An 18309-nucleotide genomic window follows, 5' to 3' on the forward strand; every position below is an offset into this window, starting at 1 on the left:
ATAAAGCTCGTATCACATTTAAAATGTCCGAAATGTATACATATATATATATGTATAACGCATGCTCATTGTCTGTATAAAAAAGTTAGGTTATATTTACAAACAATTCCATCATTACTATATCAAAGTAATTTTATTTAAATATATATAATATTTGAAATAGTTTGAATGAATTTATTCATTAAAATATTATGATGAAAGTTTGCATTTACTGCAACATAAAATCTCCTGATGGTGATATTACATTTCATAAGTAAGTTTTGAATAAAAATACTTTTTGTTTATTTAATTTATCAATTTACTTTTAATATTAATTCTATTTTATTTTAAGAATTCCAAGTGATAAAGAACGTCGACAAAAATGGTTGAATGCAATTAAACTTCCAGAAGAAAGAATTGACAAAAACAGTTATTTATGTAGTAAACACTTTGAAGGAAGTACCTTTTGTTGTCAAATTGTAAATAAAAAAGTACACAGATTTTTACACTTAGACGCTGTACCCAGTATTTTTACAGAAAATCACAGGTAAATGTTTTTTTAAAAATAAAATTCTAATTTATATATTTTTCATCATATAATAATAATAATAATGTAAAATACTGTAACAATTTCTTGCTAATAGTACAGAAGAAAATAAAAATAGTTCAAAACTATTGTTTACGGAATATAATGAAAATGAAGAAAATGATGACGAAGAAGAGTAAGTTAAAATTGCATTTAAATATCTTACTATCGCTTTCTATTTATATTAATATTATATAAATTATTTTTTACAGTTGTTATTTTTACAAAATTGAAAATGGAATCATTAAAAGATATTTGCAAAATAATTTAGAAACTACAGACTTTTCATCAACGAGGTAAGATTTTTAATATTATAAATATATTTTGTATATTAAAAGTATGTAATGTAAATTTTCTATTTAATAATTTTATATTTTTAATGTGTAACAGTCAAGAAAATTTGTCTCAATCAAATGAAAATTTGAACAATGAGAGTATAAAATCAAAAAATTTATCATTTATAAAAAACTCTCAAGACGCTGCATGTTTCAAAGAAGTTAATATTCAAGTACCTGTTAAGGTTGAAGTTTTACCTAATTTTCAATTACCTATTCAAATTCGGTACGTAAATACAATTTTTTAAAGGACATTTACAAGAAACAAAAACAAAAAATTAATGTTATTTCAGAAATTCAAAAAATTACTCAGGAGACAATATTTGTGACTTGAAATTTAATGAGTTTAACAATCATAACGGTTCAGATTTTATTTATGAAAATATTGCAATAGATGCTGAAGATATACCTTTCGATCAAATCGAGTTTTCCAATGTGTAAGTTACTTTTCAATTTTCAAAAACTCATGTAATAAAAATATTCAAAGTAACTTTTTTTTTTACAGAAATAGTGTAAATGAAGTGGAAGTAACTACTTGTGAATCGGAATCTTTAAAAATTAATGATCTAGAGAATGTAGATATGAAAATGAAGAAAGACAACATTGACAACTTGTACGTAAATTTACTGCTTTATAAAATATTTTTCATATGATATATAAATACATCTGTATTTTTTAATAAATTTCAGATGTAATAGTACTATCGTAAACAATAGTAAAAAAGAAATAAAAAAGAAAAACGATAATATTCCAACAATAGATCACATTGACAAAGAGAATTCTGAAATTGAAGAAAATTGCATAAAAAATTTACTTTACGAATATTTAGAAAAAAATAAAAGTTGTGATATGGTTAAAAGATATACTGAATTAAAATTGACTGAACTCTTCAAAAGGGTCTTAAATTATATTGAATGTCTTGAAGAGAAACTAGAAGCTTCTGATGAAAAAAATGTACGGTATGAAAATCAAATTTTAAAATTAGAGAAGTTATTACAATCACATAATATTGATACAGAAAAAATTAATTTCATTTAGCATTTATTTTCAATTTATTATAGTCTATTTAAATTATTTTGTTTTGTTAAAATTGTTTAATTTTTATATCAATGCTTTTTAAAATAATACTGAAGTTTTTAGAATAAATTGTACATAAAGAAAGATTTTTAACAAATAATTGTATTTAATAATTTTGTATGTATATCTATATAGTATGATTTTTATTGAAACATTAACAACAAAATTAAAAATATGTTAATAATATTATTGAATTACATTAACTAAATTTTAATTTTAAATTAATAATGATAGAAAGAAAAATAATTACTTTATTTACATTAATACTATATTCACCTGAATGCACATAATTTTCACTTTTAAAATTATCATCAAAATTCATATCATCTAAAGGAATATTATGACAAACTATTCTATCTTCTAGAGGTTGAACTGGTCGAAAATTATGTGTTAATTTTTGTCCTGCAGTATTTCTGACCCTTCGGAAATGTTCAATCTAAAAATCAATAATAGATCATTGCACAATTTTTTTTTGCATCAATTTTGCAGGTGAGTGTTACAAAAAAGCAATTAAATTATATACTTGATTATGAGATAATTGAAGCGGTTCTTTGAAATCAATCCACGTGACAACTTCAGCACAAGGAGGAGTTGTAAGTGATCCAGTATATGTAAAATAATTTTCTAGATTTACAGTTTTTGGTTGAAGAAATTCACTAAGTTGTAAAGGAGATGTAAATTGACTTTTTGAATCTAAACTTTCTACGTCTGGTAAAATTGAAATAATTTCATCGTATATTAAATTTGGTTTTTTGTCAACCTGAAAGCAAATTCATAACAAAATAATTATTAAAAATTATTTATTATAATATTTATTAAATATCATTTTCTTAATAAATATTATTTAAATAAATATTTACCTCAAAGAAGTAAGCAAGCACTGTAACTCCATCACTGTGATGTACAGCTTCTGTCATTGATTTATATTGTTCTTTAAAAAAAACTGCATGAAGTTCCATAGCAAAAGAATGATTATTTATTAAATCTTCAGAACCCTCTGTATCTTTTTCTCCCCAATGAAAATGCATTTGCTCAAAAATATAAGTGTCATTAAGCGGTCCTCCAAAAACACGTGCCGGAATATTTTCGTCCATTACCACCATAACTAAAATAGAAAATTAAATTTATTATTTAATATTTTGAAATAATTTTTTTGTAAATAGAAAATTAATCAAAAATTTAAACCAGTATGTCCGTTGTTTGTTATCTCTGCCATACGTGGATTATGGAGTCCAGAAAATATCAAAGGTGGCAAAGTGATATTTCTTACTTGATGTTCTTCTATATTGATTGGAGATTGATGCTTTCCAACACATGTCGTAAAATCCTTACCCCAATATGAAGGACCTTTATTATGTATTTATTAATTTATTAGGAAAAATTTATTTTTTTTTTATTTTTTAGACACGGTATTCTTACCATTTATTCCAGAATATCCAAAATCCCGATGACTGTCAGTAATATCTAAAAAAAAAATTATGTATTACATATACCTAATATTGGTGATTTACTAGAAAATAAAAATGATAGACTATAACCTTGAATTAATGATTATATAACAATGACAATATCAAGATAAATAATCAATGGGAATCTATACTCATCAAACTTAATTTAAGACAAATTATTTTTTCAAAAATAAAAATTTACAGTTCTTTTAATTTTTCTTTCTTGTAATTATATCAATAATTATGGGTACATAAACAAAAATCAAAAATTGTAATATTTTACCAAATATAAATAATAATAATAATAAAATGACGCAAAAAGAAGAAGCATATTGATATATATGTTAGATTATCGCGCATCTGTTAATTGTACTATTAGTTTTCTTTTTTCCAATAACTTGTCACATTTTAAACTTGAAGAAGGTCAATATCATTTTTACTACAATTCATGTATTTTTTTTTCAATGAAATAGAAATTATAACTTTATATTTATTGATTTTTTTAAAATTATTAAGAATATTTTTAATTCTTAATCAAAAATTTATAAATGTAAAGAGAATATTTTTAATTATGTATACAGTTTATGTAGTCGATATGTTACAATTTACGAGTTTAAAAATTAAATTTGATAAATATTTACACTTTATTAGCAATTAAAAATTAAGTATACTCTTCACATGTAATTATGAAAAGTCTCCTTGTAAAATTAAATCTCTTTCATATACATTCCATATTCAAAACATTAAATGATTAATATTTGTTATATGTAATACAATGTTTTCTTTGATTATTATTGATAGATTTAAAAAAAGAAGAAATAACCAAATTAAAATCTCGATTATCGGGGCAAAAAAAAGAAATATTTTTTAATTATATACCTACCTGTAGTTTAATTTAGTTACATAAATAACTAAATAAATTAAAATTAGTTGTTTATGTAACTAATTTAATAACAAAATAATAAATTAAAATTTGTTATTTATGTAACTAATTTAAACTATAGATACTTACATAATAAAAAAAATTTTTTTTCACATCATCGACAATCTATACTATAATTTTTGTGAGATTTTAATTTGTTATTCTTTTTTAAATAAATTGTCCTGGTGATTATAGTAAAACGAGCTATTGAAATGTTACAAAAACTTAATTTTTTTTGTGCTAATCAATTACTCCATTTTCCAATAATCATTGCAACCTTTATGTAAAATTCATGAAACTACTATAGGTGAATTAATCCAGTCACTTGGACTCGTAATAATTTTTTCTTTAAATAAAAAAAGATTTTTTTATTTTTATTCTAATGAATTCTTTCTTTTGAAGAAATTTTCCACAAAACAGTTAAACGTAAAAAAAAAATCACTAAAAGAACACAACTGTTTTTAAAAGAATTATTTCTTTAATTTAAAGAAGAAATCCAATTTTAAAAAATAAAATCAAATAAATTATATTGAAACTATTACATATTATAAAATTAAAAAATATACATTGTAAAAGGAAACGTGAATTTTGACAGGTCCTTGAGTCTAATTCGACTTGCCGTACTTAATTTAATATGTACAAAAAATTCTGTCCATGAAGGTTTAAAAGATACGTGAACAGATTACAAAAATTCCATATTATATGCAAATAAGTATATTATTTTCATTAAAACAAAAATATATATTCATATTTAAATATTCTAAAAGAAGACTTATTAAAATTTTTAAATTCTGAATTATAAAATTTAGGTACTATTATTTATATAAATTTTTTTTATAATTGTATACATTCGTCTAAAGAAACATAATTTATTAAATTTCACATAGAACAATATTTTGCTATAAGTCAACTTCTTCCCATTGGCAAATATTTCAAACAAACTTTGAAAAAAAAAAAAATTGAAAATATTTTTGCTAAGATGTACTTTGTAGATAATAATTCCAATTAAGTATAGAATTTTTAATGAAATTCGCGTGTTATAGTATGTTCCAAGAATTTACAAGCATACAAGAGTTAATATCCACAACGTGCTGAGTTTCACTTTCTTACGACATTAATTATTTAATAAAGCGATCTTAAAATTGAATTACTAGTTTTTAAAAAATTTAATTATTTAATTTTTATTTTAACAAAAATTATATTTTAAGAAATAAATACTCCATAATATTATCTCAATATATTGCCGTATAATATTCCTGAATATTGGGTGCAAAAAAATTGTACTTTGAAGAAAAATGATTTTATTAAACGTAAGAAGATTTGATGATTTAAAAAAAAAGTACTTTAAATCTATTTCTCTTAATAAAAAAATGCAATTTTCTAATTGATAATTCTAATTTAATCTGAAAGAATTTTTTTTTGTATAGAGAAAAATTTGATGAAAACATCAAAAAAAAAAAAAAAAATTATTAAATTATTTTATAAATTTTACGCATACATTATTAATGATTGTATTTTAATATTAATTTTATTATTTAGAAATATTTTCTGGACAATAAAAATTTCTTTTCAATTGACTTACGAATAACTGTAACAGCCAGGAAAAAGAGAGCTGAAGAAATCATTATAAAGACCAGCACTGACCATAGATAGAGAGTGACTGAACTATCGTCGTTCTTGTATAGAATATAATAACAGAAAACTCTGACGGTTGACTATATTCAATATCTATGTCAGTTATCACAGCATCTATTTTATATAACAGTTACAAATATATTAAAAAATTTTTTATATTTATCTTATAATAAATATATTTATATATTTTTTTTTATTGAAGATAAGAAAAGAAGAGAAAGTAAGAAAATCTTTATACTTACTTTGTTAATTTATTCTTAAAATTTTGATAAATTTTTGTTTAATAATAACAAAAAGTGTGATATTTATAATTTCAATTATTGCTAAAAGCAAGATAATAAGATATATAATTTACATTGTCAACATGATATTGCCAGGGTATTGTAAAAAGGAAAACAAATTTTTACTGTGGGAAATCATGCCACATTAAATTTGACGTGATTATCAGATGGAATAATACGTAACAGTTTCCGGTTTTTTATTTTACTGTTTATAACCTTCTTGGATTAAAGGATAAAGCCTTTTAAAACATTATACCTTTACTGTAATTGTAAATTACATAGAATTTTGTCCTTAATATAAACTGAATTAACTTTTATACAAATTTTTAAAAAAGCTAGACGGAAAAAATAAATTCATAGTAAATTTTGTAAATTACTGATTTCTTTTAAAAATTTAAATTTCGTACTCAATATATTATATATAAATATACAAAGCAGATTTATATAAAATTAAAATAATAATACATTTTTTTAAGTATTTTTAAATTTATTTTTACTGTTCTACAATAGATTAGAAATTATTACAGTTGTAACATTAATATACATGTGTATGAATATATAGACTATCCCAATAGGTTTGGACACGTACAAATATTTCAAAAAAAGAAAAGTCATAGAAGACCTTTTATTGTAGAACTTTTTATGCTGAGTAATTTTTGAACCATTTTGAAGAATTTGATTTTTGAGACACCCCTGTATCTATTAACGTTTCTTAAAAATTAAATATAGTAAAATTTGAATTTGAATAAATATTTAATAAACTATCAAATGTTATGAAGGAGCAAAAACAATGAAAAAAAAAAACATTTTAATGATTAAATAGGTGTAACGGCTGGTGTTTTTGTTTGCTCAATAGGGACAATTTTTTCTCCTGGTGCTGGTAAAGCTAGTTTTGATGCTGTGATTGTAAGAATTCCATCAGAAGAAAGAGCAGACTGAACACTTCCAATATCATAACCCGCTGGAAGAACATAACGTCTCATAAATTGCCTAGAAACAATCCCATGCTCATCTTTTTTTTCATTGTGTTTTCCTTCAACGATAATGACATTGTTATCAACAGTCTTTACTGTAATTTCATTTGGTGCAAATTGTTGAACATCAAGAATCACCTAAATAAAATAATAAATTAATATTAATAAATAGAAAAATTTAAATTCTATTATTTCTTGTATATCATTTCAATGTAAATTGTATTTGTAAAATGATCATTAAAAAAATTGCGTAAATCGTTAAACATTTTCATCACTAGAATTTTGCATTATTTTATTTGGTTAAATATATTGTGTATATAAAAAATAAATTTGATAAAAAATTTAATATTTTAAAAATATCATTTACCTGAAATTTATCTTTATCATTTTGAATTTTAGCAGTTCCTCCGGTTTGATTTACAAGATTTCGCCACGGTCGAAAATATCCTCTAAATGATGGAAAACTTAAAGTGTTTAAAAGTTCATCTCGATTTAATCCTAAACCAAAATGTTGATCTAAAAGCGATGATGGTCGCTCAAAATCTTCCCACCAATCTCGAAAAAGAGTTGGAACTAGAGCCATAATGCTTAATACACAAACTTCTTTGATTAAAAACTGCGTTCTGATGCCGGCCGCAACAACCATGCGCTTTTATATTTATACTCGCAGAATTCGAGACTCTTCGGTTTTATTTTCATACACACACACTCACTCCCAATTCAGAATAATCTATTTATTTGTCACGCACTTCTTTTATTATAAACAAATATTTTATTCCTAAAATTTATATTTTCCTAATTTTTCTTTAAATAAATAAGTTTGGTTTTCCTTCTAATTTCATAAATAATTGTCATGGACAATTTAAAAAATTTACAAATAACGTTGTAATACGTTTAGTGCCTCCTATATCAAAAATGTTTTTTTTCGTTAACGTATAAACTAAATACAATGAATTTTATTCAGACAATATAATATTAAATCATGATTATAAAAAAATGAACACGTAAGTGTTGTGTCAACAAGTTATTAAAATATTTATTAGTTATGCCAAAAAAATTTTAAAAGAATCATTCTTTCTATTTTAAGCTTTTAATATCAATGTTTTCAATTTGTACAGTAGAGTCAGTTAAATTTAGAGTACGCATTCTTTTTGCGATTAACATTTCAGAGCACAAATGTACATTATGTAGTGTAGAAGTAAAGTTTTGAAAATATAAATGAATATATTTGAACAGATAAAATCCTATAAATACATTTATTTAAACATTTTTAAAAAGCTGATTTGTAATTTTTAATTTGCATATAACCTTCAATATTTGCAACATGATTTTGTATGATCTAGTATTATTTAGAGTAAAAAACTAAGACTACTTGAGTTGGAAAATTTTATTCTAAATTTACCTTAATTTGCTGCATTATGAAAGGGTCACCTCAGATTTAAAAAAAAAATCCAAATGTAGGTTAATTAATTTTTTAAAAATTTGCAGTAGCAATTGGTGATTATTTTTTGTTGCGACGAGTATTAACTTACCAAAAATGGAGAAGAAAGTTGACATTAAAAAAATGACACAAATGAAAAATATTAATTAATAACTAAAGGTCACACTTTAACAATAAAAACAAAGACTTATGGTTATGTCAAAAAAAAAACAATATTTGACAGGAGAACTTTCATCAGGGTTGAGACAATATTGTCCAGTTAAGGTAAAACACTCGAAATCTGAAAAAAGGTTTAAATTTTTCTCTTTCCCATCTCTGCATAATCTAAAGCTCACTTTACATTTTAAAATTATTTTTATGAAAATGCACCTTAACAGAAATTTGTCAATGAAAGGTCACGTGACTCATTCTTTCTGCTATTTACACATGCGCAAATGTCAAATCACCCTTAAATTTTTGAGGTTGCTTACAATTAATAAAATGCATGTTTATTATAGATTTTTAAATTATATATTTACAAGTGTCTCAAAAAATGTGTTTAAATAAATTACTTTACAGTGTTTTGTATTAAATTTTATCAATGAAATTTTTTTATTGTAAATTACAATTCAGAAAGAAATTAATGTTTAAAAGTTTATTGCACAATTAATTCAGGTATATATAACCGTAACCCTTGGGGAAAATTGTTTAAAAAAAAAATAATATATAATTTTTGATGTTGAAAATAATCATATTGAGATTTTACGAATGTTGACATTGTTTAAATAATAGTGTTCTGTCAATTTTACAAAGATAACAAAAGATGTTAAATATGATCAAATGCGTTTTATAACGAATAATTAAATATATTTTTGACACTGTGATTTTAGCCGACATTTCTTCTATTCAGTATTATATATTAATCAGTATCAATTCAATAATTTAGATTTACAAAAATTCTTTTTTGATATATGACTTTATTTAAAAATTAAATTAAATAGTTGACAAGTTTCTGTTTTGCTCATTATCTTTGTTGACTTATTGCCCTTAAAAAAAAATTAAATAAATGTTAAATATTTCTGAGAGAAATAATGGACGTGTGGTGGTTTTCTCGAGTAATTACACATCATCCTTATGCTATTTTAATAGCTGTTTTTGTATTTTCCTCAACTTGTTTAATCGTTCCTTTTGCAACAAAAAAATTTCCTGATTTCTCTGACCCACAATTGGTAAGTTACATAAAGAAATAAAAATTATTTTTTCTTTCTATTTATAATATTTTTTTATTTTACAGGGTTTTGAAGCTAGAGGTACAATACTTGCTCAAAGATTAACAGCATGGGGAAATTTAATGGATGCGACTCATCCACGAGGAGAACTTGTCGACAATCCTTTAGAGTATTATTATTATTTACAATATCACAATCAGCCGGTAAGTGCTTGTTACTAAAACCTTTTTTTTTTTTTTTAAATGAATATAATTGTAATGTTTTCTTGATAGAATGAAACAAGTTCTCAGAGTCGTCCAGCGAAGAATTCGCGAAGAAAAAAAGGAAAGAAAAATAAACAAAAGGGGAAAAATAATGTAAAGCTCAAAAATGAAACAAGGGATGATAGCATCAGTGAAAGTAAAGATAAATGGGAGGAGCTTCGTGAATTGGGAAGTAAGGATCATTTAGACAGTATAGAAGAACATGGAAATCATTTAGAGAACGATGGATTCTTTTGCAATCTTCCCAGTTCAGCTTATTCCCGTGTAGTTTTAAGTTCAGAAAGTGATGACAAGAGTTTATGGTCCATGGAGGGTGTTTTAGCTCAATGTCACATCGACGATGCACTTCGTTCAAATTCCGAATTTCAATCTCTCTGCCAAACACAAACAGAAAATGGTCCTGGATCATCGAAATGTTGTCGAAGTTGGTCACCTGCCAATTTTGTAGCTCTTCTTTCAAATCGAAGTTCTTGCCTTGGTGTCACTGAAAATGATTTGGTACGAGTGGAAAATCTTCTTCAGAGATGTGCCTACTTTTATCAGAATTTACAATTGACACCCGATTGTTCTGAAAATTTAGATTGTCAAAAACGCGTTCCCGTTGAATGTTATGCTCATAATGCTCCTTATCATCTTCTTCATTATCTTCTCGACGTTGATTTCATTCAATTTAATGTAAGTTAAATATAAAAATTTAATTTTATAATGTATATATATATAATGAATTTGAATCTATTTTCAGAAACAAGGTCCAGCGAGTAAATTAAATACAACTCTTCGTTCTGCAATGTTATTTCTACCGATTGCCGCAAGTTCAGCGACTTTGAATTTTTATAAAAATCTCAATTTTGCCGGATTGTCTTATGGAAAATTTCGTGTGGTCGCAATTGATCTTGGACTGAAAAGCACACTTTTTGATCGTCTTCTCGTGTCTGATTCATCTCTTTTATTATCTGGTTTTGCTTTTATTACAGTTTGCATTTGGGTTTATACGACTTCTATTTTTCTCACAATTACAACTATACTTGCTGTTTTATTCAGCCTTGGAATTTCTTATGCAATATACACTCTTGTTTTGAGGATCACTTTCTTTCCTTTTATGAATTTATTGGCGGTCGTTGTTGCTGTTGGTAAGTATAAAATTTATATTAAAATATAATGATTTTTTGTTTATATGTATTTTATAACCCCTTTTTAATATATTGTATATTTTTTACAGGTATCGGAGCCGATGATGCATTTATTTATTGCAAAATTTGGGAATGTAATAAACAACAAAAATTGACAAACGGTGGAATGGAGAGATTGGTCCAGGAAACTATGACTCACGCTCTTCCATCAATGTTCACCACATGTTTAACGACTGCTGTTGCTTTTTTCGCTTCAATTGTCAGTAATGTTACAGCTATAAATTGTTTCAGGTAAAATGAAATATATTTTTTACTTTTAGAAATTGTTTTTGTACATTTTTATGTGGGTAGAAAATTTAATGAATCGGTTATGTAGTTTATTTTCAGGAATGACAGTAGTGGCCAACTTTTTTCTAATGGTCACATGGTTGCCAGCTAGTGTTGTAATAGCGGAAAAATGTCGTCTTTCATTTTTAACACCAGCACATTTTATAGTTAGAAAAATTATCAGACCTTTGAGACTCTTTGTTGATAGAGTTTCGAATGGATATAGCCACTGTCTTGCACAATTTAGTGTTGGCTTACGATGGTTGTGGTTTATGATCCTGGGAGGAATTGCCATTGCGGGAGTTTCAATAATATTTCGATATCCCGGTCTACAGTTACCTGACTCGCCTAATTTTCAATTGTTCGATAGCTCGCATCCTTTCGAGCAATATGAATTGATTTACGCTAAACGATTTTGGTTTGAAAAACTTGAAATGGTGAGTGTTCATTTATTAAAATGTAAAATATTATATATTATGTTATTTATTGTTATTTAGGGTGATGGAGGAGCAGTTCTTCCATTGAGATTTGTTTGGGGTGTAAAACCAATTGACAATGGAAATTATAATGATCCATCGGAAAGAGGAACATTTGTGCATGATGAAAATTTTGATATAACTGATCCAAATTCACAGCAATGGTTACAACAATTTTGTCGAAATCTACGTAATCAACCATTTTATCGAAGTACTTTGGGTCCACTTCTTCCAAATTGTTTTATTGACACATTAAAAAATTGGATGGAACGACGTTGTGAAGATCCGGGTGATTTAAATGCAGATAAAATGCCCTGTTGTGAACGTAGTAAATTTCCCTATAAACCGGAAGTTTTACAAGAATGCGCTGCAAAGGCGAGTGATGAATTGTATAAAACTCCCTCGCATTTATGGACACGAGGTGCTCCCGTAACGGCGGGTTTAAAATTTCTAAGAGAAGAAATTGATCTTTCAATTGTGTCAAATAGCTCAAAAAAACTGCCATTTATTCCAAAAATAAGGGCTTTAGTGGTGGAATATGACAGTACATTTGTTTATAGTCTTTCATTTGCAGATATGAATAGATTTTACAATCAAGTAAGAAATAAATTATTTTATGTAGGGTTATTAATTTTTTAATACTAAATTTTATTGTTTGGAAAATATTTTGTTTTTTTTTAAGGTGGAAACATGGATGCAAGGACAACTTGTGAGCGCGCCACCAGGTATGAAGGGTGGTTGGTTTGTGAGTCGTTTGGAATTTTATGAATTACAAAGAGCATTATACGAAGGCACAATATGGGCAATGATTGTTTCAATGATTCTGGCATTCGCAGTTTTGGCATTTGTGACTTTGAATTTTCTCGTCAGCCTCTATGCAATTATTGCTATTGGCGCTGCTATAGTTGTTACTGTTGCAGCTTTGGTTCTTCTTGGATGGAGACTTAACGTTTTAGAAAGTGTTGCAGTTTCAACGGCTATAGGTTTGTGTACATATAAAATTAAAAGCAAATTAATTGTCATTTAAATTAATTATATTATGATTTAAATTTTTTGCAGGATTGGCGACAGATTTTTCTCTACATTATGGAGTGAGTTACAGAGCTAGCAGTTTGGAGAAGAGTTTAGATCGTGCTACAGCAGCATTGAAACAAATGGGAGGACCGACTATAATGGCAGCGATAACAAGTGGAGCTGCCGGTGCATTAATGTTGCCTTCTCACGTGCTTGCCTACATTCAAATAGGCCTCTTTTTAATATTAGTTATGGGAGTTAGCTGGATTTATGCGACATTTTTTTTGTGTCCTATTCTTGCTATTGCAGGTCCCTCCCCAACTTTCGCTCAGTTTCAATATCCAAGGTGAGAAATTTTTATTTTTTTTATAACATTAATAGTGTATCTTTAAATTAATATTTCCTTTGCAGACTGTGGAGAGCATTGTTCAATATTCATAAAAATAAAAATACGGACACAACGGAAGTGGTGAGGGAAGTCAGTACAAATCGTAGACGATGGAGAGGAAGAGGTATGCTCTCTGAATCGACACTCAGTACATCGAGTACCGTTTGTCAAATTCATTGTGGTGAATTGGAAAATCTTGCTGTTCGTCCACCCTCACCATCCTTGCCTCCATCTCCAACCGTAAATCTACTTCATCTTGAATCCAGTCAAACAAACTTAAAAAATAATCGTCGAAAGCAGAACAATGACCACGAATAATATATATATATATAATATATAAAGTATTTTCCATGTGATGAGAATTTGAGAGAAACTCGTTGATGTCCGTTTAGATTATTTTCTATTTGGAAAAATGAATGGATTATAATATTATAATGTCTCTCAGACCGTAAAGGTTTACGTTTTCGCTATGAACTTTTATGGATATCGTTTAATCGGCCTTTATTGATATTTACTGGGCTTCCTATATATTTTTCAAATGACTGTGTAACTATTGTAAGTACTTAAACGACACAATTCGTCTTCCGACGTCACACATGAATTTCAGTAATTTTTATTTTAGATTCTAATTATTTAAAGCATTTGCAAAGACAATATTTTGAAAAATATATTGTTTCCTGACGAAGGGAAATTAATTTTTCCAAATAGTAAAACTTTTTTTTGACAATTTTTTTATTGGATTTTTTTTTAACCCTTTAACTTTTTGATTTGCAGAAATAATTTTATTTGATAATTTTTGTGTAAAGTTAAATTTTTTGCAAAATCTCCAGTGAATTTCTTATTTTAAAATGATATTTTTCAATTTTCTTTCGAGAAGTATTAATTCTTAAGAAAATAATGAAAAAACAGATATTATTTTATATTTTTGCATACTAGATTTAATGCTCCTTATGACTCTAGTCGAAAATTCTTTTAAGATTTTTTATTTTTATATCATATTCTAGGTACTTATTTATATTTTTCCATTAATTATTAATTTGTAATTTTTTCTAGGTATTTACATTAATTATTTAAATGACGAGAACTTTTCATTGAGTTTTCGAACTTTTTTTTAGTACGTTAATAATAAAGACCGTAATACCTAAAGATTGATCAAAATATAACAAATTTGCAAATCGTCTAATTTAAAAATTAACTCTATATACGATGTTAAATTTAAAATTTATTTTAAAAAAATTTTAAACTTGTTATTTGTTAATATTTTTCAAATGGAAAGTTTTCGATTATTAGAATGACGTAATTGTTTTTTAATTGCCATTTTATTTTTTATTAGTTTTAATTTATTAATTTAATTCTCTAATTGTTGGTTATTATAATTATGAAAATAATTATTAATTACTATTGTGAAAAATGAGCTATTGAAGTGTGATCTCTTAAGAACAGAAATTTATTAATGTTCCAAACTTAATTTTTGATCTCTTTGAAAAATTCTAAAGCACATTCATATAATATAATATAGACTGTATAATTCATAAATATATAAATATAATTCTTATATTCATCGAAAAATGTATAAGAAAATATTATGCAGTTTAACGCGTTTTTACAATGTTGTATGATGATGTTGAAAAAAAAATATTGGAAAACAAACATGAGTAAAAAGGTGCTAAAATGACATTTGTTAATAAACTGATAATAAATATTTGAAACGTGTTATAACATATCATTAAGTTATATATATGTAAATGTATATATATAATTTATTAATATTGTTTCTCACGTTATAATGTCATTTTTTTTCATAATGATCATGTGTGATAAAAGACTTTAATGTGAAATCGAACAAAAGTATTACATTCCTCTATTTTTTAATTTAAAAAAAAAATTCATCAATCTCCAGTCGAGAGTCTTGCTAGTCGAATGACTTTGAAATGTCCAAATGTATTCTTGTGCATTGTACAAATGTTATTATATATTAAGCTAAATTTTGTAAATGTTGAAAAAAAATGTGGCAACTTCTTATAAATATACAAATGCCTACTAATTCTATTGAGAATTTTTTTCATTAAACAAAATAGCGTTTTTTTTATATTGTTTAAACATTTTTTTTCACTTAAAATTATTTATTTTATAGAACAATGATAGAGGAAATGCTTTTTATTTTGAACACTATACAAGTATGTATATGTATATTGCTATGGATACTGAAATCCAAACAGAGTGGAAATGTAGGGAATATTTCTAAGAGTGTTTCTTTTATTATTTTAGATACAATAATTATTTTAGAAAATATTAAAGTAGAAAATAATTATCGATTTTTTAAAAAAAAAATCTTAATATTTATTGTAAATAAGTAAGTAATTTTTTTATACTTGGAATTTTTCTTGTTATTTTAATTAGAAAAAAAAATTTATTTATTTATTTTTCTGTAGTGGAAAGAACAAAACCTGAGTTTCAAAAAAGTCGATGGCTTCAAGCAATTTGGGAACCTGGAACTCGTATTTATTCACTTCCCGGAGGAATTGATATGATTGATATTTCCGGAGAAGGTGACGCGCGACTTATTACAGCAGATTTAGGAAATTCACTTCAGGATACTCCCAGGGTTCGTTTAATTTTATTTATTATATCATATATTTAATTTTTCATAGTTTTTATTTTTAAAAATTAATTAATTTTTATTTTTGCATATTTTAACTTTTTTTTCAACTTTTACTAAATTTAATTTTTAATTTGTTTTCTAGATCCGAGTGTTTAAGGAAGAAACTCAAGTAACTGAACATAATATGATTGATGCTCCTTGTGGAGTTGTGGGTTTTTATTCTGAAAATGGAAATCCTCGTTCTGCTGCAGTTGCTGTTGGTGCAGGTGCCAGTGTTTTTATTTTCAAAAATATGAGACCACATTTTAAATTTTGCCTACCTTATTTAGATGCTCATCCAAAGGAAAGAGAGGTAATTTTTATACTCAAAAATAGAATTAAATTAAATTAGATAATTAATAATAAAAATGTTTTAATTTTCAGATCTGGCACAAGGCTGGATTAGAAGATGAAATAAATGTATTAAATTTAGCGGATGATTTGGAATTACTTCTTAAAGAACTTGGAGCTGGATGTTTGTCTTCTCGAACTTTAAAATTTCTTGCAATGGATAAAAATTTAAGAGCTAGTTTTGCTGAACAATATCGAGTTGTTCCATTAATTAGAATGAATGCAGTCACCACCATTGGCGTTTCTCGGAAAGATTCTTGGGCTGATTATCCTTCAAGTTTCATTCTAGTTGGAACAGAATCTGGAGAAATTTTCATGTTAGATCCAAGGTACGATTCATTTTTAGTTTAAATTGAAAATTGTCAACAAAATTTAAATTAACAATTTTTAAAGTTTATTATGAATAATTTTTTAGAGCATTTTTCATGACTGAGAAAATTACAATTGGCTGGCCACCAGTTTCTACAACTTGCACTGGATTATGGAATGGAGATGGACAAATAATTGTGATTGGACGAGAAGGACAATTGGGCTCAATTAAAAAAGGATGTCTTTTCAAAATGTGGGATATTTTACCAGCTCCAATTGTATCAATTGCTCCTCTCACTTGCGAAGGTGCAGCTGTCGCTTCGATGGACGGAACCTATTACGGATTTTCAAAAACTGTACATAATTGTTCTTTAGTTCAATTTTTTTTAATTTTAATTGTTCTTTATTTTAATTGTCAAAATATTGTTATTCAGGGGATGAGGATGTGGCGAATTAATTTATCAGGAATGCCTTTGGATCTAGTCAGTTTGCCAGTTCAACAAAGTGTCGTTTCCTTATTAGCTGTGAGTGTTGCAAAAATTGGTATCAAAATCTATGACGAGAAGCATCACGTTGATACGATTAAAATGATGGATTCTGTATCAGCAATTAAGGTAATAAAAGATTATTTAATTTTTATTAATGATCTTTCAATATATTTTTTAAAAAATAATTTCAGTATGGACGATTAGGACAAGAAGAGCGAGCAATGTCAATGGTGACAACTGGAGGAGGACTTTGTGTAAAAATTTTAAAACGCACAGCAGATTTTTCCGTTCGTTCATTGACAACTGCAAATTCTAATAGCGAAAGTAATTTTATGATTCCAAAGAAAACAAGACTTTTCGTTGAACAAACATTACGTGAAAGAACAGAAGCGTCGAAAATTCATAAAATATTTCAACAGGGTTTAATTCGATTACGATTAACAGTTGCGAAAAAAGCATTCGATGCTTTATCTAATCAACAAGAATCAATGTATCGTCCAATTTCAATAGAATCTAGTGTTATTGGTTTAGGACCAAGATATAGAATTCGTTCAATTGTCACTAATGTCACTGAGGAAGCATCAGAAACAGATTTATTTTTTGTTTATAAAACAAATAATGTCGATTGTAGACCTCGAGTTTCAAGAGTTCCAATTTTAGCTCCTGGTATTCCAATTACATTTAGTTCGAATGCGACTTTAATTAATTATCAACTTCCCGGAAAAGTAAAACTTCTTTTATGTAAAAAAGATGTTCTTAAACCTTTACAAATTATTAATATTGCGCTTCCAGCTGCTGAGGAGGATATTGATGTATAAAGGTATAAATTTGTATATTTATTTTATAAAAAAATGTTTAAAAAAATAAATTAATTTTAAACATATATCTTAAATATTGCTATTATTCAATTTATAATTCTTTAATTTATATTTTCTCTTATTATTAAATGTTAATTAATAATACATTTTTTCTATTCTCATATTTTGTTTGAAATTCGCGCTACATAGTGATTGCACGCACGCGCAGATAAATAATT

The 18309-nt window shown here is 25.9% G+C and overlaps 5 protein-coding genes across 8 annotated transcripts; 3 read left to right on the plus strand and 2 right to left on the minus strand.

The window, feature by feature from the left end:
• Positions 1-60: 60 nt before the first annotated feature.
• On the plus strand, positions 61-2606 carry LOC127290987 (uncharacterized). 2 transcript variants are annotated; one of them, XM_051319854.1, is made up of 9 exons: positions 61-253; positions 332-526; positions 624-701; positions 778-861; positions 956-1126; positions 1194-1337; positions 1406-1513; positions 1590-1854; positions 2467-2606. In XM_051319854.1, exons 1-9 carry the CDS (start codon positions 192-194, stop codon positions 2530-2532), a joined length of 1173 nt encoding a protein of 390 aa, XP_051175811.1. In that variant the 5' UTR covers positions 61-191; the 3' UTR covers positions 2533-2606. The 2 variants fall into 2 exon arrangements, with proteins under 2 accessions (XP_051175811.1, XP_051175810.1); XM_051319853.1 differs by lacking the exon at positions 2467-2606 and having other exon boundaries at positions 1590-2109.
• Positions 2100-8860, minus strand: LOC127290988 (carbonic anhydrase 2). Of its 2 annotated transcripts, none has more exons than XM_051319856.1 (6): positions 8770-8860; positions 3397-3441; positions 3163-3324; positions 2838-3082; positions 2501-2737; positions 2100-2413 (listed from the first exon to the last, which is right to left on the minus strand). In XM_051319856.1, exons 1-6 carry the CDS (start codon positions 8792-8794, stop codon positions 2177-2179), a joined length of 951 nt encoding a protein of 316 aa, XP_051175813.1. In that variant the 5' UTR covers positions 8795-8860; the 3' UTR covers positions 2100-2176. The 2 variants fall into 2 exon arrangements, with proteins under 2 accessions (XP_051175813.1, XP_051175812.1); XM_051319855.1 differs by lacking the exon at positions 8770-8860 and adding an exon at positions 5930-6094.
• LOC127290989 (protein lethal(2)essential for life-like) lies at positions 6730-8141 on the minus strand. Its single transcript, XM_051319857.1, has 2 exons — positions 7605-8141; positions 6730-7375 (listed from the first exon to the last, which is right to left on the minus strand). Exons 1-2 carry the CDS (start codon positions 7881-7883, stop codon positions 7079-7081), a joined length of 576 nt encoding a protein of 191 aa, XP_051175814.1. The 5' UTR covers positions 7884-8141; the 3' UTR covers positions 6730-7078.
• Positions 8861-9133: 273 nt separating the features above from the next.
• LOC127288090 (protein dispatched) lies at positions 9134-14213 on the plus strand. The gene is made up of 10 exons (XM_051315343.1): positions 9134-9886; positions 9952-10089; positions 10159-10824; positions 10892-11279; positions 11369-11570; positions 11656-12043; positions 12104-12679; positions 12765-13065; positions 13142-13442; positions 13508-14213. Exons 1-10 carry the CDS (start codon positions 9749-9751, stop codon positions 13800-13802), a joined length of 3393 nt encoding a protein of 1130 aa, XP_051171300.1. The 5' UTR covers positions 9134-9748; the 3' UTR covers positions 13803-14213.
• Positions 14214-14310: 97 nt separating this feature from the next.
• LOC127288096 (Bardet-Biedl syndrome 1 protein homolog) lies at positions 14311-18156 on the plus strand. 2 transcript variants are annotated; one of them, XM_051315362.1, is made up of 7 exons: positions 14311-15837; positions 15917-16089; positions 16229-16438; positions 16510-16805; positions 16892-17141; positions 17220-17399; positions 17465-18156. In XM_051315362.1, coding segments are annotated over exons 1-7 (1737 nt in total). In that variant the 5' UTR covers positions 14311-15836; the 3' UTR covers positions 18092-18156. The 2 variants fall into 2 exon arrangements, with proteins under 2 accessions (XP_051171319.1, XP_051171313.1); XM_051315356.1 differs by having other exon boundaries at positions 16892-17399.
• Positions 18157-18309: the final 153 nt, after the last annotated feature.

This window comes from Leptopilina boulardi, unplaced genomic scaffold (genome assembly GCF_019393585.1).
Source record: "Leptopilina boulardi isolate dan_hultmark-lab unplaced genomic scaffold, ZJU_Lbou_2.1 LbouV2_123, whole genome shotgun sequence".
Lineage (NCBI taxonomy): Eukaryota > Metazoa > Arthropoda > Insecta > Hymenoptera > Figitidae > Leptopilina > Leptopilina boulardi.